Below are 24,783 nucleotides of genomic sequence, written 5' to 3'. Positions count from 1 at the left end.
CAGGGAAAAGATTACATAGCTGATCTCTCATACAGTTTTCAGGCCATTATCAATTGTAGCAATTTGGGGAAATAGATTCATATCAGACAAACATGAGACATCAACCAAGCCTGAAGACCTCACCACATATAGTCATATACCTGCATGTACTATCCGTAGTTAAAACCTGAATTTATGTTGCTTACTGAGAAGTCATGAATTTAAGCAAAACCAAGAGATCTAACAAACGAAACACAAGCTGCACACTCCTCAGCTCAAGTAATCTTCTCTGTACTCACTGAGGCAAGTACATGAACAGCCACAAGCCATGCACTCCTACCATATATTCTCAGAAAGCAGATTGAAAACAAAAAGACAGCAAAAAAAAACCAAACAAACAACACGTTTCTGACAGCACATTTGCAAAGCAGCTAGGATCTAATAGTTTACAACAACTCAAATAAAATAAATGAGTAATCATGTCAGTTTAATACTATTGCCAATGATCTGAATTACATATTAAAAAAGCCCCAGAAGTTTATGAAGAGTTAAATACCATATAACGATCGCATCAAATCATTATGTGATTTAAAATACATAAAGGACTTAATAAAGTGATACACCATGTTTTACACTTCCAATTTTACTGGAGATGAACTCAATATTCTTCCACAGTTCCTCTTCAGCTAAATTAATTACAAGAACGAAAGAAATAACTACATTTTAAGAGTTAAAGTTGAAGACCAAGCACAGTACAGCAAGTCACTTTGTTTCCACTTTGGGTTGCATGCTGTGCTTTGCATTAAGAGAACCTTAATTAGAAACTCTATCTTTCCAGTTCAGGAACTCATTTGTCCTCTGCATTAGAGGAGATAGAAGGAGTGAACTAACAGGATTAAATATCGTTGAAGACACTGAAAGGTGAACATTTACACAGTTTGTGTGCTCACACCTGAATTCTAACTGCATATCAACAGTGAGAGACCATACTGTTTTTCTTATGCTTTTGTTTTGTCATACAAATCACAGACTCCTTAAATGTGGCTGAAGCAGAAAGTATTAAGAAATCTTGTTTTTACCATGTGCTCTTTGAGAATTAATCAAGAACAAAAGTTTAATCTGTTGAATTGTCTCAAAGCCAGCAATACTAAAACAACATAAAAATTGAGTAATATTCAGGTATTCGTTTGAAGTACAAAGGGAATTACCTTTTTTTCCCCTCTCTTTAATGGCACAACTTAAGAAACCTGTCAGAACAAAGACGTTCTCCACTATAAGGCAATTTTCTACAAGCTAGCAACTTACAATGATTTTCCCATCTAAACCCCCACCTCACTCCACTCATGACCATGATTTTTAAAAACAGAAGTAACTCATAACACTAACATCATTCAGATGAGGGGTAACTGAAGATCAACCTTCCTTTCCTCCTACTGATCTTGATTCAGCCATTGAAAGAGTCAGTGAACACTGTACTTTCAAAGACCAGCCTCAAAGGCCTCTGCACCATTGATGAAGGGCAGCTGACCCAACAGCAAAGTTTCTCCTACCTGCTTTATTCCTTTCCTTTGAAGTAGTGTGCATTTAATGGGGCTAACAAAGGAGTCTTCTTCTCCTTTAAGCAAAAAAAGAGCAGTTTCAGCCTGAAAGTGTCCCAAGACACTGGTTCAGGTTCTTTAGGATATTAACATTTCTTCTTATGTGTTCAGTGTAAGACTTACTGATTTGTTTTGCAGAATAAGACAAATTAAAGCTTGCCATTTTAAGTCTTCAGAGGCCAAATCCACTTAACCAAGTCAGTTTCTTTGGATTGGTGTGGGATTATATTTTTTGTTTAAACAAGAGGAAGTTGCACCAGTAAACTGAAAAAGTACACTGGCAACACTGAATTGTTGCAAGTACAACAGGTTTTAGTTAAGACCAGAATAAACTGTGTTTTCTCTAAGGCACCCCAGGTGCTTGCAGCTGGTGAGGAATGTCCTCAAGGTGAAGGCTGCAGTGAGGGCATAGTGTACTTCTAGTTCTGCTCTGTGCTACCTGCTCCACTTTATCCATCTAGCTCCAGTGTGCCATGCTGTTGGGCTTACTCCTGGTGTGTGCCATCCACTTTTAGTGCAGCAAAAGCAGGATTCAGAGGGAGACAGGGTGTTACTAAGAGCTGGTGCTGGTCATCCCCACCATCCCAAGCACAAGAGTCGTGCTAAGTTCCTTAACAAGATGAAAAATATACTTTTTGAATCACACACTATGTAACGAGCAAAAATAGAAGATGATGCCCATGGACATTTAAAAGCAGAACAAATCTGGCAGAAAGCTTCAGAGTCATCAATGCATTCCAGAAACATTTCCAACCACCACCTGTACCTCCTTAACTTTAAAAGTTCCCCCGAAGAAGTAAATCTTAAATAAATAATTAATTAGTTTTCATTTCCCAGGACTTACAACTGGCTGAAACCTGAAGATCCTTCTTATTCTGTATCTCTCTCTAAATGCTTGATGGGATGAACCACAAGTAAACAGAGGAGCTATTATGAAGTCAGTAATAGTTTACATGCAGCCATGGATATTAGAAGCAGTTTTATTGAAAAAAGGAATGTTGGCCATAATTCCAGAGTTATCCCTTGCTCTTTTTCAAAGAGTGCCACAGGGATTTTCAACTTCTATCTGGACAATTTCCTTTTAACTGCTTTTGAGCACCATGCGAGTACACCACTGAATTGTAGACATTAGAGATGGAAAAAAATGTATTAGATCATGTAGCCATCCCTCCACCAGTTAACAATTTTTCCCTGCAGAACAGTTCCTAGCACTTTGCCCAGTACTGTTTAAAGCATGTTGAGATGCTTGGCTTTAACCATCCCCTCTGGAAAGTTATTCCACAGAGTGTGAAGAATGTTGTTAGGAAGTTTTTCCTGGTAGACACAGCATGCATTTTTCCTTCCTTAATAATTTCCAAGCCACTATTCCTGGTTATATCCCATTGGGCCTGCCTGAATAACTCATCTTTACACCTTTGAATAAATGGAGACAGATATGTTTCCCTACACACGGGTCACTAGTTGGCCAGACTACACACATTTTCAAAGCCAAAATATACACTGCACTTTAATAAAAAAATATCAGTCATTCCACCCCTTAAGTCATTGTAGGAATGATGACTCTCTCCACCCCAGTATTTCAGATGACACCCCCAATAAATCTGTTTATTCTTGGTTGGTTATATACTATCTTTATTTCCATTTTGTCGAGAATGTAAAGAAGTGTAATGCCCACAGAAGAAAAATACACTCAAAGTCAGCACTTCAGTAATCAAAAGAACTAACCCTTCTGCAATGGAAGCTACTGCCAACAAAGCGATTTCTGCACAGGGTTTATATTTCCTCAGAGTCATTTTGACAACATGTATATTTAAGATCATCGCTCCTTTCCCTCTTTTCTCCAAGGAAACAGACTTCTATTAAAGAAGTTTTATTTTGACAAAAGTTGTAAAAGTTTCAAATATTGCATAGGTATTGGGAATCAGAAGTTTTTTAAACATATCAGATTTCAAAAGCATTTCTTTGTTGTCATTTCAGCCTCCTTCAATGACAGTTAGCCTGATACTTCTCCATCTGTTCTCAGTTACTTCCTGCATGAATTCAGCTTCATGTACGTTTCAGAAACTCAGTAACATTTTCCATAATACCTTAACATTAAAAGATTACACACTGAATTTTTATTACTGTCCCAAAATCACAAAGCTTTGCAACAAAATGATTAAGATCAGAAACATTTGGCAAGAATGTAAACAGAGAAACTGAGAAGCAGAAGTAGTGAGGTAGAAGTTCCATACTTGGGAGCAAAGAGAACATTGTGGCAAACATGAATATGCATATAAGGGATTTAAAACTAAAGCACAAATGCAGAAATAATGATGCAGACTTCTTGACGGCGTTTCAAGGATTGTAACATATTCCAATCACCTCATCAATAGGCCAAAAAGGCAAGTACTAACAAAAACTCCCCACCACTAAATACAGAGAATTCCTTCTTTCATGTCTTCCATGTAGTAAAAAAGTATCCATGTAGTAAAAAAGTACACCATCTCTGAAGTTAGAGATGTTACAATCATTGAATCACAGCATGGTTAAAATTGGAAGGGACCTCAAGAGCCAACCCACTTCAACCTACTGCCATGGGCAGCATTGCCCAGATTAGGATGCCCAGGGCCCCATCCAACCTGGCCTTGAACACCTTCAGCAGTGTAGACTGCTCAAAAAAGCTGTGGATGTTTTAGCGTCTTGCCAACCTCTCAATGAGAAATCTGACATCTAATATAAATGTCACCTCCTTTACTTTAAAACTGCTCCTGTTCAATCAACTAACCTAATCAACTAACCAATCAACTCCCATGAATTCATAATATTGAATTTCTCTTTAAAATGCATTAAGCTCAACAAATACAGAGAATCCAACCCGGGAAAGCCAGTTTGAAGAGCAGTTCTACTGAGGTTCTCCAACAAAAGACAGATCTATAAAACCAGCTTTATTATGACAAATCTATCATTGATGCTTCATTAGAAAATATTTTATAAGCCAAGAGCTGCAGCATTTGAATCACTTATTACCATTTTAAGACAGTGAAAAATATCTTACAAATAATCTTTGCAAGCATACACAGACATACTCCTAACCTCTGTAAGTCTCTGCTTCTGTTGGAGATGACACCACAGTGATCCTTCAGTGTTAGGGCAAGAGAAACATTCAACAATTTCTAATTGGCCTGTTTCACCTTTTCCATCATGTCATAAATTACACCACTGATACACATTCATTTCTCCAGTTTTGAAATTGTGTCCTTATTCTTCCTTAAAAGAATAAAATCTCAGATCAACAACGAGATCTCCACAGCATTTCTAGACATTGTTTTACTTTGCTCCACGCTAAGGATAGATCCAGCTGAACATAAGCAAGCCTGCAACTCATCCTTCCAGGTCTCACATTTTACTCCATTATCAGACACCAGAATTCTCAATTTGACAGTGTTTTTTGTAATATTCCTTCCATCTCTTAACAGTTAGATGGGGCTTACGGAAGCACTACTGCAAGATGAAATAATTTGAAGTGACAGCTGGATTAAAAACTCCAACCCATGGTTCCTACAAAAATGTGTTTATTGCCATTTTAGCATGACTCCGGTTCTCTAAGACAGCTCTTGTTAACAATTAGCAGTGTGACATTTTTATGGATTTCTACCTTGGCAAACGTAGACGGCAAGGGGAAAGAGCTAAGTTTCTACAGAACCATATCTAAGCAGCTTTCAGCTTTCAGTTATGTACTTGTAACTTCAAAAACATAAAAGCTAATCAAGCTAATACATTTTCCAGCAACATGCAGAGCAACATATTTTGGACCAAACAGGAGCTGACAGACAGTATCTGAACACAAACACTGCTTAAAGTGAAGAAGATACCACACTGGAAATTAAAAGCAATAATCCACAAACATTTTATCCACTGTACTTTAGACAGTCTGTATTTTGTGTACTGAATTCAAACAGAGACTGATGTTACAGTTCGCAGATATCTGCAAAACAAACACTAGAAAAGTTTGCTCTGAACTGCACAGTGAGAATTAAACTTTCAGTGAGAAGACTAACTTGACCCCAATCTCCAAGTCTAAATTTAGACCTCTTGCTCAGCAAGTACTCCTTTCAGTGGCAACGGAAGTCAGTTTTAGATATGACTGTGATAATTTGTGTATTAAAAGCCTTTTACATATACAAAGTTGCAGAATCTAATCTTAAAAAAAAATATATATATATATATATATATGCTTGTTCCTCTAGATTTAAAAAAAAAATTAAACTTGGATTATGAAGACATCTTCTCATTCACATACACTCACAAAGAGTTCACAAAGCAGGACTGCACTGAAAGCTGTGACACAGCTTTCTCACGGGGACCAAGGGATCCTAATCCCAGGACAAGCAAGTGCTATCTCTAAACAGCATTAGCAGCATAATCTGCATGCATTTACTGGGATGCGAAGTATCTTCCAAAGTTAGTCAATGCAAAATAACACTACAGAATGAGCTACATTAGCTTCCACTTAATGGGTCTTGACTGTAAGCTGCAGGTAAATTCTATAAGCCAATCATATGAATAGCACAGCATTACTATATTGGTAGTACAGGCCCACTTGAAAGAGATCAAGGGAAAGAATTTTTCAGGAGTAAGGATGCAAGCAAGCTACTGTAATCTGGCTCTATCTTTAGGCCTTAAAACACTCTGTTTGCAGTGTCAGAATAAGAATAAAAATCAGTAGTATTTCTCCATGAAGTTAATAGATAAAGCTATTTTCAAAATATTATTTGGTTTTTGAAATAGTTTCATTACAGTGCAGATTAACACTCATGTCCATTAGGCATGCCCCAAATACTCGAATACACAAGTGGAATAATCTGCCAGTAACAACTAGCAAGCTCATAGGTATAAAAATGACAGCTAGGCTCACTAGTTCCTTTCACCCTACACATTCTCTCATTGATGCTCCTGCCAAGGCTATCGCATTTTACATTGACGGAAAAACATCTGTAAATACACCAAATAGCACACTTTCTCCCTCCTTCAGAATATCACTTAAACTGAAATTCACATCCAACAGCAAATAATTTGTATTTAAATGAACCACTAAACACCAAAACAGCTATGTGTATTCAGACTAGTCAATGGCATTGTGTAATATAAACCCAGTCTCAGCACTAACATTTCCCAAAGAAACAAAACCCAGAAGACAGCTAGAGTTGCTCTGGAATAAAACTTTACTTTCTTTATTTGTAGATTCAGCATAATCAGCCTTTAAGCAAAAAATTATCAGTAAAAACAGGCTACAGATGTGTACCCCTCAAAAAAAAAGTAACTCCCTTTAGATATTTGGGGGAAAGGGATTGAAGAGAACCACATAAAAGGCGTCAGAATTGCCCAAGGAATAAGACTAAAGCTATGCTATATTTAGAAGAGGATGAGATATAAACATGCCACCCACAACATACATTTCTCCATGCTTTTTATTCCTCTGCAGAGAACTTCTTTAACTTTATAAAACAATGTCTAATATTTTGGCTGTGAAGAAGAATCTCGTCTTCCCCATTGTGATCTCGAATATCTTTTGGCTCTTTCTACTTTGTATTCACAACAGAATTGAGATGAATATTTTGATGTCTAATATGTTGCCATATCCTACTTCAGTTTTCACACAAAGATTAAAAAAATAGTTAGGTTTTGATCCTCATCTACACTCATCCTGATGACCTGAAGCATCAGCTGTACACTTTCTAGGTTTGTTCATCGTGCCTTTGATAAACGACGTAAAACCAGATTCTCTCATACTCCTACATTTTTATTATTTCAGGCGTAACTATTTGAATCATCTTAAGACAGTAAAAATAAAGAAAACTAATTACATTATTATTTTCTTTTTTTTTTTTTTAAGAGTAAATTGTGAAAAAAGAAACGATTTTCTCATACAAAATGAATTTTCCTCATCTTCTAATTCAAGGAGTTTCAGATAATAATTCAGCAACAACAACTAGCTATGGTTCTGCTTTCAAAACTTTGATTTTATGCATCTGCTCTCTTTCATCCACAAAATGAAAGACTTCCCTACTCTAAGTTATTATTATTATTATTATTATTATTATTATTTTTTACAATAGATGCAGTACTCAGAAATCAGTAGTTAGCAATCTCCAGCTTCAAGAATAAAAACACACACACACACACTTCAACCATTATGAATCGGAGGAAACCTCCTACTCTCATTTACTGAGAATGAAATCCTCTTTTCTCCTTTCTCTTAGCTTTAATTTATACAAAATAGAACTGCCCAACAATAACCAAATAGCTTTGTCCTAACAGACATAAACACATGGAGACTGAAGTGATGTGAACACTTGCATCAGAACACAACTTTCTGAAGGAAGCTAAATGAAAAGGACCACGCAACTTGTGAAAACTCAGTTAATCCAGACCTATCACAAAAGCAGATTCCTAGAGGTAAAAACATTCCTAAAGCAACTTAAACACCAAGCTTTCTCAACTGCTCCAAAGTCTGAAGTACAACCACACGAAAGAACAAAAGATACACTGCACTGGAAGATCTGGTTCTTAACTGCTACAGCACTGCCTTCAGGCAAGAGATGACAAACAGAATTGTGCCTTGTTTCACAGAAAGCATTAAACTCTTTCCACAGAGGTAAATATCTGTCCATGACACAGAAAGCAGACAACATCATCTTTAATGTAATGAAACAAAAAAGAATAGCATACATACAGCAAGAAAAGCAACCCGTACTAACAAGAGCGCAAGAGCGCAGAGCGGCAGCTAAGATTGCTAACAAGACAAGACATCCAATGAGGAAAACTGTTAATGAAGACTTACCTCCAGAAACTGGTGCATCCATGAAAACAGCTCCCATTTTTTCAACTGCTTTAGCCAATTCTTTTGAAACAGTAGGGTCTATAGTACTGGAATCTATTAATAATGAGCCTTTCTTCACTTTCCTGAAATAAAGATTAGTTATTAAATATCTGATGCAATTACCATGGCAGTGACTTTTCTCAGCACAATAAATACACATTTTTTGTACGCTAGTAATTGAACAGCTTTAAAATCCACTGAGCAAGGTCTACTCAGCATACATACTCCTGAGTGTACACTGCACTGAGTTCGAATGACTCAAAACACAGTAAGAACTAAAAAACACACAGGCACACAAAAGTAATTTTTTTTTTTTTATAAACTAAATACTACATTAAAAAAAAAAAATCCTACACAAAAGGAGTCCCCTAGGAAAACCTGCCATCTTACAAGCTTTAACAGTTTACCGTATACAGATTACTGAAGATACATTCTAAGCTATGGAACTAAATGCTGATACTGCTTAAAATTTTATATACCTTAATACACTTTTCTTTCCATAGACAATATTTTAAGCATCTTACCAGAATAGTCTGATTGCATTCTTTTAATTATTTTCACAATTTATTTTACATAAAGACCACAACTTGAACATCAAAAGCCCATTACAGACTTAAAAGCAAAGCCTGTAGAAAAATTTCCACTCTGACAACCAGTAATTTTATGCAGATAAATTGTATCTCAAATGGCAGAACATAAAAAGTTGCATACATGATTAAAAACAGGCAATTAACTTTTAAAATGCCTTCAACAACAACAACCTTCTATACTCTTAGCCCTTTTTCCATTCAATTGCACTATTATTTAACGTCCACTGGACCTACAAGCACTATGAAATCTAACAGCATAATTTTTAAGTCATAAAAAGGTGAGTAATTTAAAGCTACATGTTACATTAGACAAAGAGCCTTTCTGCATCTGGAGAAGAGGCTCAGGGGAGACCTTATTGCTCTCTACAACTTCCTGAAAGGAGACTGTAGCAAGGTGGGCTGGCCTCTTCCCCCCCAGTAACTAATGATAAGACAAGTAATAATCAAAGCATCATAGAATGGCTTAGGTTAGAGGGACCTTCAAGATCACTGAGCTCCAAACTCATGCCATAGGCAGGGCTGCCACCCACTGGATCATGGTGCCAAAGGCCCCATCCAAACTGGTCTTGAACACCTCCAATGATGAGACACCCACAGCTCCCCTGGGCAGCCTGCGCCAGTTCCTCAACACCCTCTGAATAAAGAATTTTTTCCAGACATCTAACCTAAGTTTCCCCTCTTTTATTTTAAAGCCATAGAAGAAGTGAACTTCCCTTGTGTCAGCAGAAATGACTAACACTTCAGACCTTAAGTTTCAGGCTGATACCAAGAAAAATTTATTCTAAGAAAGAGTGGTGGCTCATTGGAACAAGCTGCCCAAGGAAGTGGTGGAGTCACCATCCTGGAAGGCATTCAAGATCTACATAGACATAGCACTTGGGGGCATCATTAGTGGGCATAGTGGGAATAGGTCAGTGGTTGGACTTGATCTTAGAGCCATAGGATCATTAAGGTCGGAAAAGACCTCTATGATTCTATACAGTGTGCTCTGGAACAAATTCCTGGAAACAGCAGGATGACTAAGTTAACCCTTCAATGTTCCATAACACCAATGTTCTCCTCAGAAAAAGCTCAAAAAGTAAAATAAATAAATAAATAAATAAAATAAAAATCAAGGTCAAACCAGCTGTCAGTGAGGAAGCCACTGAGAGCAGCAATTAAAAACTGTTATCAAATGACACTTTCTTCTTTTGTGTATGCACACTGAGAAACTACATGACAGCTTTCTGTATCCTGTTTCCCTCAGTATTAGGTACTCAGAAGATTAACTGGTATAATGCAGGTAGTAAGTACTGCCAAGCAGTCTTCAAAGCACTGCCATCCTGGATACAGTTCTCCCACAGCTGTTTGCCCAGATTTATAGGACTGATCCAATTACCCTTCTTCCCTGAAGGGTATAAGCTACAGAGACTTAGATCTGCTCAGTCCTACTTTGTGCAGAATTAAACTACAGACAGGAAGGGAAGAAAGCAACCATTACTTCCTGTGTTGAAAGCAGCAAAGAAAAACTGCTCTCCGTTTTGTTTTCTAGTCACTACTCCTTAACATAGCCTACAACCAACAACTATAATTTTATCAGTTTTAGAAGACCTCCTGTACTTTTCTCATTTGTATGTATGTTTCTTCCTCTACATTATTAAGATGGATAGCAGTACAATCCTGCAAGATCTAGGTAATGACTAGCCTTAGTCGTCTTGCTAGAAAGCAATGAGCACATGGCCAGAAGAGGTTTTAAAATACTATCCATTTATTAATTTGGCAAGCCCCGAAACTATTTCTGTTATTAGTACTCTGCAAATAATGGATTTTAGGCTCAGTGGGAATCCCTCCACAAAAGCTAATAAAACCACTGCTCCAGACTAAACAAACTCTTCAGGTATTTTCTTGATTAATAAACAAGGAAAGGTAAGCCAAAGTGAACAGTTTTCTTCCCAGATCTGAAAACTGAAGCATACCTGAGCATGGAAATAATAGCAAAATAAAACTGAGGTTTCAGACAAATTCTTACGTTTTTTTTCTCCAGTCAAATCAGTCAGACATACAACTGGTAATCTGAAGCTAATTATCTCTAATCTATCTATCATGGTTTTTGGAACAGGGAGAGCATCTCCTTCTTCAAGAACCTTATGGCAAAACATAGACTGAATCTTGAAGAAACCCTATAGTCCACTACTTCTGTGCAAGATCCATTTAAATCACTGAACCCTGGGCCAAGGCCTCAAGCTATGCAGAACATAGAGTTATTGTTAACAGTGTTGTATATAAAAATATTTTCAATAAGCCAAAATGAGAAAGTCACCTTTTATACTCAGAAAAGCCTATTATCTGTAAAGTAAGGAATTGACTGTAACATTGATCTTTGCTCTTAAGTATGAACAGACGCAGACGTTACTGGAGCTTAACCATACTAGACAGTTTGGTTTTGTGTGATATACAACACTAGATTCAAAAATTTTCAGTGCTCCTTCCTGTTCATTTTTGTATAAAAATCCCCAAATTCCTTTATCAACAGTAAGGAGTCTGCCAAGACTACAAACAATAAAAGTTGGGATTATAGAGTCTTGTCAGCTATTCTATGTTAATACACTTTTAATACAATGAGAAACAATTACATTTTTCAGAGCATTTCATTTATGAGATTTGATGTCAAGGAAAAGAGTAAAAATAATTGCTGTGAGCAATTATTCTACTTTCACTTGTGTGCAGTGCATAACCTTATCTGTAAGAGACACGAGCGCCTGAGAAGTTTGGTAAGTCAGTCAGTTGTCTTAAAGTCACATAAATTGTTATTCCACTACAAATAAAATTAGATTTTAGCCACAAAACAATCAAAACAATCACAGTTTAAGAGCTCTCATGTAATTAGAAATAATAAAAAAAAAAGAGAGTATCAAATTAAGCATGGTGAAAGCACATTAAGAGTCACAGCAACAGTTACGTAACACAATAGAAAGAGCAACAAGACAGCAAAGCAGCAAGGTACGAGGTCACAGCAAGTAAAGAACCACTCAGATGCAACAGAAATAAGGGAAAGAAACTGCTTACCTTCAGCAGGTCTGTAAAGCCCTCAGGTAGATAGGGATCTCCAGTGAGAAACCCTTGCCTTCCCTGCCAAACTTTAAATGAGGTATGGAAAGGGGTGGATCCTGGTTCCGTCCTTTCCGGTCACTCAGGTGCATTGTATTGCTTGCACCTGAGCTCCCCTGAGCTGGCCCTGCCTTCTCACCAGATGCTCAATCACTGCTTCAAGCCCTGACAGCATTTCCACTACAAGCTATCATGTGACAAACACTGTAACAGCGATTTGAGTACAAGAGGGAATTCTTTAGACTACAGTAAATTCTTACTTTAGAATTCCATTTGCTCCTGTGTAAACTTCTATTGCATTGGGACTTGAAGGCAGCATAGTAATAATTCTGTCTGCTTTTTCAGCCACATCTGCTGGGGAATCTGTTACCTTTAAAAGGAAAAAAAAGAAAGAAAATTTAAGTAAGCTTTCCCTTTTTGAGAAAGAGCTGCCAAACACTTGCTGAGTTTAAGTATTTGCAATTCATTAGTAACAACTAGGCTAGGTAAAAAAACTAGAAAGCAAGATCTACCCTTATATTGGAAATGTCAATTAATTTGGTTTAGTAACATAAAAATTAAAATATAAAAATAAAATAAAAAAGGATGTCTGCTTCTCCAGGACATCTATCAGTGGAAATGTTTGTAATCCATTCATGAATCTTCAATTTGCTCTAGAACATGCCCCTAAAGAAAATACTGCTCTATGTTTCTAAGTAAGAACAACATTAAGAATCACAAAAATCTCTTTTTTTTTTCTCAGATTCCAATCTTTTGGAATTTTTAGTTCTTGGATTCCTCTCTTTAAACTGAGAGAGGAAGACTGAGGAAGAACGAAAAAAAAAAAAAAGACTGTATCTCCAACCTCACCATAAATAACATCACATAGCTAAATGAAGTTTCTCAAAATACTATATTGACATTTTTAAAGAAAAAAATTATCAGCTCAAGCATCATTCACCAAAATGTCTAAATAAATTGAAAAATACATTGTTAGAACTTTTAAGAAATATTTGAAGTACAATTTTATATGCATTTATTATTCAGTATGAATAAATCAGAATTTCCATTCTACATGGCATTAGGGCTTAAGAAATTGCAGTTCAAAAGCTTTCTAAAGATTGATTCTCTTCTCTAAGGTATACAAATGAGCAAAGAGATTATCTTGTTTCAACATTCCCTATCTGTTTATACCTACAGGTATTTGTTAACTTTTTGTGTTAGTTTTGATACTAAAGGCACTCATGTGAATACATTATCTTCTAATATACAATGTTTTTTTAAGGTCTTAGCACCAAAGAAAGCATTTTTGTACATGTTGGGAAGAAATGACGAATAACGTCTTAAATGACTCCTGGAATACAAGATAAACTTCTTGGCCACTACTACTGTGAAATAAGTAAAAGAAGGGAAGACTGTAAATTCACTGTAAAAAAGTTCTAAAATAAAAAAGAACTTAAAAACTTATCCATTTTGTTTTGAAAGTGTAAGTTAATACTACACAAAATATCTGGTATCATCCACAGATAGAAAAAGAAAACATATCCTCGCCCAAAGAACAAACATTAGGAAGAATAAATGAGGCAATTATAAGCAGAAGAGATTCTATACCTGATTAGTTAATTTTATGACTTGTGTATGACACTTTTGCCTTTAGTTCAGAGTGTCTCTGGTTCAGTTCAGTCCCAATGTGTATTATTAGAGGAGTAGAGAGGAAATGTGTAATTAGAACCTGGATTTATATACATCTTCTTACTTGAAAATACTACCTCCAGTATTCTCAAAGGTTTGCAAGCTATCAACTGAAGATCTTGTGGTCCACTTTAATCTTTCAACAAGTTGAAAAATGCAATATTTTGCACACAAATTAAAAACTGTAACAACCTCACATTTTCACTTGGCTGTACAGATAGGATGAAGCTGTTTTATTGTAGTCTGGCAGAGATAAAGAAAGCTCAGCCAACACAGATAGAAGACACATTACAGTAGTCATCTATGCAGAAATTCGTTTTTCCATTTTTATCTTTCAAAATGTGACAATTTACAATTTGTAATTTCAAATTACAAAAATGTATTAGAAAGGAAAAAAATGAGACTAAGAATGCACACTAACTGTGACAGAGCTTCTGCAATCACGCAAAGGAAAATCACTTTGCCACCTTGAAGTACATAGCAAAAAACATGGAAATTCAAGTGGGAATTGTTATTCTTGACTTTTTGGTACAAATATAATTAGCAATCTCAGAGGAAACCTATCTAGCTCTTCCAACAAGCAGCATGCTTTTTTTTTTTTATTTGGAACTTTATGTCTCAGAATTAATAAGTCAACTTGAATCATCTGGATGTTATTAAAAAACATTAAGCATTCGAAGTTATTATGAATATGATTGTAACTTTGAAAAAAAACCCCACCAAATACTAATTGCTAACTACTAATGTAGAACATACTAGGAAAGACTGGCAGTCCAAATTCCATGTATCTTCTGACATGAGTCAGTTCAAGCTAATTCTTGCAATACGCAATTGAATAGCTCAGACTGTTCTTCACACTGGTCACTGGCTTATGTCCTCCAGCATGTACATCTGCTTCTTTGTTCTAAAATACTTCCCTATTTTTTTCTTTATATTTACAGTGAGTCAATTAACAGTTGCCTGAAAGGCCATTCTCACTAAATACACTGAAAAATGCTCCATGTTTATGCTGCTTTACTCATCAGCTGACATCAGTAGTTTTTCCAAATTTGAGATATGACTCATAGATACATAAGCTGAGGCAAAGTAAGTAATACACATGCACAGCACTTTGAGAAAGAAAAGGTTAAATATGAGGAAAGCAAAAATACAGCAGAGAACAAGAGTGCAGGAAGTTCACTTGCTCACAGTACTACTCATTATTCCCCATTTGTAAACCTGCAATTTTCACCCCAGCTGCTAGAGAGGTGAATAACTCCCACTCAGCCAGTTTTTCCCTTACCAGTTACTACCAGCAGGCAGGTGGCTGCCTCTTTACATATACTACTTCCCAGTTCTTACTTCAGAGATAAGGAAATTGGAGTCATACAATATGCAGTCTTTATAATCAAACAACCCTCGTCTTCCATCTACCCTGGCAGTAGCACTGACTTTAAACAACGGACATTTGAGGACATTTACTGTTTCTTGGGGGGCATCTTTTCACTTCCGTAACATTCCTGATAGTTTTACCCTACCAGCCAGATGAAAGAAAAAGCAGTCCTTAGAGCCCAATGTTCCTTCTACATCAGTTTCTACAAGGCCCCTTGGACCCACAAGTTTCTAAGTTCTGAGAAAAGTGTTGAGGTAGGATTTACACCCGTAGATCAAAAAGAGGAAGTTATGTTCAAATATTTTCTTTAAGTGTGTTTTATTTGTGTTTAAGCCTACTCACTTATTCTATTAGTGATTTACAATCTTAAAACATACCTTTGGCTCTTAGAGCATTATAGATTACCTAATATCACACATGAAGTCATGCAGTGGATGCTAAAGATTCTATTACTGTGGCAGTAAGTTACCTAAATGGGCAGGCACAGTAAAGAGATCTCACTGCAGAAAGTGAAATTAGAACATAAGTAATTGTTCAAACCATTTCATCCATGCAGCCTCTTACTCAAGATCTACTTCATCACTGAGAGTCTCACCAACTTCAATGAATAAGAACAGCAGTTTAGGAAAACAAGCTGAAAAGCTTATTTTCCCACTTCAAGCCAAGATTTTGTAATTATTTCCGGGGAACTATAATTAATTATCAAGAGGTGCACTTTATTGTTTTATCTGTCAGAAATCTTGATGTTATCTCATTATTTAAAATGGCTGCAATTAGCTCCAAAAGTTTACACTTTCATGGCATACAGTTCTTCTATCTAGATTTATCTAAAATTTCCTTGCCACTGATGCAAAATTTCTTCTATGAATGATTTCTGTATTGGTTTCTCCTTACTCAAGCACATTCTTTATTTCTATGTTCTACATACCTATCCTTCATCCACAACTATCTGAACTGCTATAGCTTTGAAGTACGTCAAAGCCACTCAAATACGTTTCAGACATTCAGAAAAGACAGCCCCAACCATGTGAGAAATGAAATGAGTTTCTGGGTGTATTAACAGACTAACAAAAGCAATAGCACTGGCTGGAAGAAGGCCAAGATTTCACAGGGTATATGGCAGGAAGGTAAGCCTCCTTGATGTGATCAATTTCCTTCCCCCCATTTTCCTTTTCATTCCTTCCTCTTCTCTCACTATAACCTTCCTCACCTCCAAGAAAATAAGCACTTAAATAATTAGGTTTTTCCCCAACCCATGAGGACAGCACCTTGAAGCAGCAGGAAAGCTCATATGTCCCTATAACCCTTACAGCTATGCCAGCAGGAATTTTTAACTAGGGTCATCTAACCTGAAAAGGTCAAAGTAGGAACCAGATGAAAAGCAGCTCACTGGCCATCTAGACCTGGGGGAGGAGGAAGCAACAGAAAGGAGGTGAAAGAACAGGCCATCAACTTACTCTCATAAAAGAACACACAACAGAAAAACACACACACACACAAACAAAACAGGTAGCAATTCTGGCCGACAGTATGAAAATAGCTTAGGGTGGAATTGTGTCTGTGCTCGACGTAAAATCTCACAGATTGTGATTGTATTCATTGAATTGTTTAGTTCTGAATAGGATCTTCACCACAACAAAACAAAAAAAATGACCCAAACAGATTATTTAAAAACCATTACATGTAAGCACCACTGAATACATACAGTTATCATCAGAATACAGAAAGTGTACTACTATACCTGAGCACCCAGGTCTTGAAATTCCTTGCAAGCTTCTGGGAAAACATCATATGCAATAACTGGATATCCATGTTTTATCAGGTTTTTTGCCATTGGATTTCCCATGTTACCGAGACCAATGAATCCAACAGGAGTTTTGGAAGCCATTGCCCTAGAACACACTGATTTCAAAACAATAAACATCAATATTTCCATGTCTTGAAATGTGATAATAACACAACAAAAAGCACGTAATTAGTGTGCAACGATTTACACAACTTAAATATTTAAGCTTAAAAAGTTGGGAAATGTGAATCCTATTCCACATAATTTAAACTGTAAAGCTTACACTGAACCACAAATACCATCCCAGAATGATTTTCCTACTTGTCAGATAAAATTATTTTTTTGGGGAAAATGTAGATGTTTCAAAAAGTATAGTAATAATCAAACTTCAGCAACATCCCTGAATGCTAAAATCACAGTTTCAGTCTGAGAAGAGGACTTAAAAGCATGCAGGCTTTTCACTGTTCCGTTATGTGTCTAAATCCTAAACTGGATAAGCAAAATCATTTTTTATATATAATTTTACAGACTTCTTTGCAACCTTGGCTACAGCCCTGGGATATTGCACTTGTTCTCTAGAAGTGGACTGAGGCCGCCACTTTATTTCCTGCAGCTCCTAACAAAAAGGCAATAACCAGACTATTCTGATCCTGCAGTCAGACATAAAGCCCAAATCTAAAGGTGAAATTCTCCGTAATAAATCACTGCCAATTCTTTGAGCCATGGAATCACTTGCACTACAGTTTAAAAGCAAATACTGAAAAATAGAACAAAATACAGTATAAATACAAAATGATTAAATTTTTACTGGAATGTGTGCTGTATTCTATTTGCTGTACTACCAAGGTAGAACTATAAAGTATATTCTATAACCAATGGAAAGCACTGCACTTTCAGCCAGCTACTTTTTACAAGTAGCTAGTGACTATCAAATGCTAGATTACTCACTAGTTTTGCAGGCCTCTAGCATGCTGGATAGAAAGTAGTGTTGCAGGCATTCACATACTGCAAGCAATGTTTCACCACTTTTAACACTTCTGACCCAATGCCAGCAAATTTGGTGGCTCCTAGATTTCTTTGTTGATTACACAGGATAATTCCTCCTTTACAAGAAAGGAAAAAGTTATGCAGAATAAACGCTAAAGCATGTGGCAACAAAGCAAGCAGAAACAAGGCTAGCTATGGAACTACTGCAACTCAGAAGCACACATACAGAAGTGCTTAAGCTGGATCTGGACTCTAAGAGGTCTCAGTGCTTAGTGAAGAATCCTCTCTAGGCCAATAACACTTGATTAATCATTTTAAAGTCTTTCTGACTTTAAGCTCCTTCTTAGCCAGCAACGGTCATGCTCTTTCATCTCCAGCACTATTTTGGAAGTGCCACATTTAATAGATCAAGTTTGTTGAGAGAACTTTGGTCTGAGACAGTTTCAACAGATGCCTGCAGTAATTATATAGCTACAGAAGTAGCACAATTTAAAATAAAACTGTACTGGGAAAACACTTAGTGCAAACTGAGATAAGTCACAGAAAGAGCACACTGCTTTTTTTAAGAAGCTCTACATGCCAAATCTAGGAAACAAATGAACAAAGAGCTTAAAACACCACCATCGGTCACAGAGATCATCTCAAAGTCCCTTCTTCTCATAGTTTCTATGAGTCAGTCTTCCCAAGTATATCACTTCTATTGACCTAAAACTACTCTGTTTGCTAGCCAGCAGCTTCCAGCTTACTGCAAAGGTTCAAAGTCCTGATTTTCCGTATCTTTCCTTCTTTACCCCGTAATATCAGAAGATGTTATTTACCTTAATTCTAGGAAAACCTTAATCACATGTGAAATACAGCTTCTCTCTCTCTCAGTTACATCAAAACTTCCACCTGCTTCAACGCGTGCAATTTTGTCTTGTCCTTCAAGGAAATACAGGGAACTGAGAAGGACATTTTGCTCACGCTGCTTTGTGCCATTTCGTCACTTCACACTGCCTTGCTTGTCTCCACCATCACCATGTCACCACAGAAGGCTGCTTTGTTTTAATGACTTCCCATGATTGCCTATCATCACTTTCTATGATTAAGACACAAAAAGCCGCTGGCAATCGGGCCACAACAACAGACCTGTTGCCAGCAAGTACTTCTATGACTTCTCAAAGATTCTCCTCTCAGTATAAATGTCTATGAAGCCAACTCATTCTACTATAATGCCTTCCTCAAGGCCCATTATTTCACAGCGTTCCCAAAAGGCTTAGACATAGATCAGCTGTAATATGAGGCAACATCCTCACCAGTCCTAACAGTTTTGTCTCACTGTGTTCTACTGTTTCCCCTTTTGGCTATCTCTGCAGTTATTCCCTTTTCTTAAAAATTTATGAATAAGATGTCATTTCCTTTTCTATGCTAATTAATATTCCAAACTACAGGAAACGAGACTTCCTAGAGTAATAGTCCAATCCCTGACTCAGCTTCTGTCTTCTTCATTAACTTCTCACAGTCCAACATTAAATCGGCCACTTCAGTATTATATAATTTGATAACTCAGGTACTCAAACACAAGAAAACTGTTTTAAAAGATTGATAAAATTACCTTACAAACAAACATACATACCAGTGCTGATTTCAATCACATTTTCATCAGCTACTTCTAAAATCCTGGCACATAATATAACATAATGACTGCTTAAGCCAACAGGAGGTTGCCAGACAGACTCTTTAAGAAGACATGATTTTTTGAACTTTCATATTAGATGAAACTCCACAGGTATCACCATGAAAAGTGATATCCAGCTTGAATACCTAGATACTGTTTACATTACAGTTCAGGATACATGGCACATACTTGTTTTTTTTAGGAAGTGTATAATTCAAGAACCTCTGGATTCATACTCTGCAAATTCACATATATATGCCTAGCCAATCCCATCAATTGTGAAGCATTTGCAGAAATTGTCCTTGTGGCACTGAGTCCATTTTACTTTAATGAGAAAACCTACTGCAATAAAATAGCTGAAAAAATGCTCAGTTCACTTCCAACAACTAACAGAGTACAGAACATCAATAACAGGAGCAACAGAAGCTACTTTTGAAATAATTGCTGATACGACATGCAATTAATTTTCCTTCACTGGAAATAGGACTAGTAGCATTAGGTTAATTTGTACATGAAATTAATTGTTAGCAAAGCCAACTATAGCTACGTTAACTCCAAAGAATTTCGGCTTTTTCTGGGAGAGTCTTCATTATTATTGAAGGAGTTTGTGCTAAAGGAATCCTGTGCCTGTTAAGACTGCACTGATGAGGATCTACTCACAATCCTCCCACCATATTAGGGGCTTATACACAATACAGATAAATATTTTGCATTGACAAGTTGTCCTATAATATATACACTTAATTAAATCTGTGCAATTGCACAAGAATTTCCCCTTAAAAATAATTTCAGAAAGAAAATCAGTACAAGTTCATGAATTTCAAAATGCTTTTTCTTATCCATGAAGAAAGGAAAGTCAGAACTGCACAGACAGCAACCTGTCTTTAATCCTGTCCTTAGAACACCTGGCCTGCCAATGACCTCAAAAGCTACTACATACTATTTAAAGTAACTTTCTTTTTGACAATGACAGCTACAAGTTTAAAAGATCACTTCACACACTTCATTTTAGACTGTTTCCTGAGTTAATGATCCTTAGAGCTTTAAGAAGGGATTTCAAATCCATGGTGGAATTCACTGCAAAGAATAGACTGCACAGACAATACAATATGCTGTGCAGAGTCCATCTTCCTCTACTCAAACTAAATAAAAACTAGTGGCTGGCTAGGATCACAGACAGTATGGCTGGAAAAGGTCCAGTCTGCCTGTACTGTACTCTAAGGCTGTACTCTAGGGCACAGACCAATGGCCAAGAATAGGCCCAAGAAATCAGTGACTTTTTGGATGTAAAAAATACATCTTGAACTATGTTCACCAAAACTGCCTACCTCCTGGGCTGGAATTCCTAGCTCCCATGCCAAACATGGTAAAAATAACTGGCACAGAGGATAAGAGCCCACTAATTAATCTCTGGTATGAATTTCCTAACCAGAGTGGCTGCGAGTCATACTAACAATCCCGATCCCTCTAAATAACTAAACGTTGGGTTCTTTCCCATCCAATAGAAGAGAGTTAACAGGAGTATGAGAAGATGCCCATGGTGAGCTGAAGCTGAAAAAGAAGGCTATTTTTTTTTCTTTGGGGTTGTATGAGAAAGTACAGTTGAATGTGAAGTATTTTGACATGGACAGGGAAGCATGACAGCAGCTCAGTATGAGCCACTAAATGAAAGCTGTTGCCCCTGATTCAGTATATGGAGTTCTGGTACAACAAAAAACATCATCCTTTTCATTTTCCTGCTTCGAAAAAAAAAAAAGGATCAGAGAGAGCTTCTGTATTTCGTGCAGAGTTCTCTATGGAAACTCCTACAGTCTCTACTGAAGTAGATCCTAGAAGGAAAAAGATGAAGAAACACAGAAGTTAGGAAGGTTAGCTCTACTTCTGTAGCATCAGGTCTTTCTGCTCCTAGAAGCTTTGCCAATAAAATTTAAATTGCCCAAGGGTCACAGGCTTTTAAAGTTTATGCAATGATTTTGTGAACTGCACTCTGCCAAAATCATAATTTAAGAAGATTACAAGACTCTAAATTTGGCCAGCTTTACATTGAATATGTCCCACTTGGTTCTCCTTGCCTCTGTAAAGGCTTGCTGATGAGAAACAGACACACTATCTTCTAAGTGTCAGTATTCTTACATCTTACATTTTTCTTATCTGTAGGTATAACTCATTAAATGTTTGTTAATGTAATAAAGGCAAAAACAGGTACTAAGTATTTTCATCTAAAAAGAACATCAAGTGTACACTTGATCTCTTAACTAAGTAATGCGCTGGGGTTTAGAGCAGTAGGTCTTTCAGTTGTAATCCTTGCTTAGTAATTAATGCTTCTCTGCACCAGAGCATGGAATCACCCCACAGTTCACACCCAGCTAGTGCATCAACAGAAGTGTTATTACTGTTAAGTTAAATGGGTTCCTTTTACTCATCCAAAGCTGTTGGCAATGACATTTGCACTCTCTAGTAGTGTATCATCTTCTTTGATGAACAGCTCCCTCAGATGATGCATTTCTTTCACCTGTAAATCTCTGTCTCTCAGCCACAAAAATCCCTCTTCCTTGATCCTTACTAGCAGTCCTCAGGAAGGATTTATCTACACTTAGCCCAAAAAAGTGCTTTAAGATCATGAACACCCCCTCCAAGAAGCACCTTTGTCAGCAACATCACAAGACAATACTTTCTCCATCAACTATCCAGTTTGCCAATACACAAACATACATAAACAAGGTGCCTTCATCTATTTCCTCCCAGAAGATTTAAGTCTCTAGTATGTACAGAAGAAACAACCCACCACGGTTTGTTGTCCAAGAGCAATTAACAAACTAAGGAACATTCTGTAAGTGAATGGCAAGAAACCAGTGACAAAGCTGTTATACTGGACATGCTATGTTGTGTTGGACAGATTCGTCAGAGTGGACAGAGCTCCTTCTCTGTCATGGTGTTTCACTCAGAACAATGCTCACTGAAATCCCTAATCAAAATACAACTTTTAGTCTACTGAAAGCCAAAGAAAAGGGTTGCAAATCTAATAAAGACATTAGATATGAAGATACCTAGACATGTAACAGTGCAATAGAGCTTAGCGGATAAGAAAGCTTAATGCTCTTCATCCCATAAACAGTTTTCAGAATCAGAAGGACTTTCAGTGCAGTCACTACTAAGACAATAGCTTAAACACTGTGGGTGAATATTTGTTCTGTGGGAGATACCAGAAAGACACAATTTCTCCTTATAGTCAGTTTCTTGATCAGGTTTTTCGATCAATGACAAACTGTATTTTTTAACTTAAAGAGTCAGTGTGGTGGTTTTGGTTGCTTTTTGCAGCTGCGCTCACCACCAACCATCTTCATGTGTGCTGTGTTCCTAACATGAAACATGGCGACCAGGATATTGATCAGGATGGGATGTCAAAGCTCTTGTGCAGATATTCCTGATGACTATCATATACAGAAAATTCAAAATGCATTGGAAGCTGCTGCTACAAAAATGGCAGTATCACTAAAGGTACTAAATGCACAAGCAGGAATCTTGTATTTAACTTTACTAGCACATGACCAATACACCTGCTGCACATGAGCTACCTGGCATAAGATCAGAGCTGCAACCATGAAGAAAAATCATGCATTAGGAACAGAGATAAAATTAAGCAAGATAACACTGAAAGCTAATTTCAAAATTAAGTGTCAAACACTTTTCATTGATCTTTTTAAAGGAGGTTTGAGGCCAAATCAGAATTTAAAAACTTACTTTAAAGTAATGATCTGAGTAATTCCCGAATATTTTTAAGTACCATGATTTTAAAAGCATATACCACACAAAATAACATATATCTTCCATTTTACTACTTGAAAAGTCTTCACCTACTAGTCTATTGGGAGCCTAACATGACATATGTGAGCTGCTACTGATATTGGCTGGTTATATCACTTCCAAAATGACACTGAAAACGCTGCTGAGGGAATGCTTTCAGTTATCTGCTTCAGCAGGTAAAACTGTGTGGCTGTTTTCAAGGCTCAGAGAAGGAAAAGATTTGGGCACCCGCTCTGCCAGAGCATTCCTCTTCCCCTAGCACTGAAAGGACACTGAAACGCATCCCTTCCTTTCACCACCAATTTAGCACTTGTGGAGCTCTCACGGGAAAAAGTGCTGCTGGGTCTGCCTTCAGGTAAGGGAAATAACTTGGTGCAATGATTAAGACGGCTGAACAGAACAGATCCAGATCGCTGGTACCGTTAACGTGTCAGTGGTTACGCAAAGAACACGAGTGTTCTCTCACTCTCCACGCACGCTACTTGAAGAAAAAGAGGCAGAACACCGATGCAGCGAGGCCACTCTGAGCCCCTGAGGCGACCTTCGCACATCTGGGCAGCGGGCTCCGCGCGGCCGCACTGCGCCGTGAACAGCCCCGCCGCGCTCCCGGGGGTTCCATCCCCTCGGCCGCCGGTCGGCGGGGCGACGCGGGGCCCGCGCGGCGCGGAGCCGCCCGTGACAGCGCGGGGATCGGCGGCGCTGCCCGGCCGAGCCCCGAGCCAGGCCCGGCCTGCCCGCCGCCCATATCAGCGCCGAGCCGCGGGGAGGACGGGTCCTTACCCATCGCCGCGCGAGCGGCACGCACCCCCCGGTGCCAGCGCCACCAGCCCGCCGGTCCCCCGAGCACCACAGCCGCGGCCATGCTGCACCCCGGCGCCGAGTGACCTCCGGCCAACCGTCACCCTCCCCGGCGCCTCCCCGCCCGACCCCGCCGCCGCCCCGCGAGCGGCAGCCGCGGCAGCCAACCACGGCCGGCGCACGGCGAAGCGCGGCCCGTGGCGGCGCAGACTCCTCCCCGTGACCGCCCGGCTCCTCCCGCCGCTCGATGACGGCCGCGCCGTGCCTGCTCCGCGCTGCCAGCTCTCCTCGGCCGGTGCCAGGAGCGGAGCGGGGCGGGGGCCGGGCAGGGGTAGAGCAGCTGGCGGTGGTAACTCAACTCCGCTGCCCTCGGCGGCGTTCCAGCGCTTCTAGCCGCTGCCTTCTGTGCCAAGGCCGTTCCCTGAAGAGAGGGAGCGGGCCGCGCTGTGGCAGTGGGCCGTGGAGGCGTTTGCCTTTCCCCGGGGCAGGGCCGGCAGCCAAACGAGTGGGGCCTCCCTAGGCCCGCGGCTGTGGGGTGGCCTGTGAGAGTCTCCCGAGGCGGGGCCCGGGTTTTGTGGTGGGTAGGGTGTTC

General features: G+C 38.4%; 1 protein-coding gene across 1 annotated transcript in view; it reads right to left on the bottom strand.

Moving 5' to 3' along the window:
* Positions 1–24,261, bottom strand: part of HIBADH (3-hydroxyisobutyrate dehydrogenase) — an 80,827-nt gene extending 56,566 nt beyond the window's left edge. Inside the window, exons 1-4 of the mRNA XM_042816919.1 lie at positions 24,174–24,261; positions 16,901–17,061; positions 12,377–12,486; positions 8,401–8,522 (exon numbers count right to left, since the gene is read on the bottom strand). Of these exons, the coding sequence (XP_042672853.1) occupies positions 8,401–8,522; positions 12,377–12,486; positions 16,901–17,061; positions 24,174–24,255 (475 nt within the window). The 5' untranslated portion in view covers positions 24,256–24,261. The remainder of the gene's footprint in view (positions 1–8,400; positions 8,523–12,376; positions 12,487–16,900; positions 17,062–24,173) is intronic.
* Positions 24,262–24,783: the final 522 nt, after the last annotated feature.

The sequence above is a fragment of the Centrocercus urophasianus genome, unplaced genomic scaffold (assembly GCF_019232065.1).
Source record: "Centrocercus urophasianus isolate 14NV4802_14NV808 unplaced genomic scaffold, USGS_Curo_1.0 seq_16, whole genome shotgun sequence".
Lineage (NCBI taxonomy): Eukaryota > Metazoa > Chordata > Aves > Galliformes > Phasianidae > Centrocercus > Centrocercus urophasianus.
Note: the sequence above shows the minus strand (reverse complement) of the source record. Positions and strands in the feature narration are given on the sequence as shown.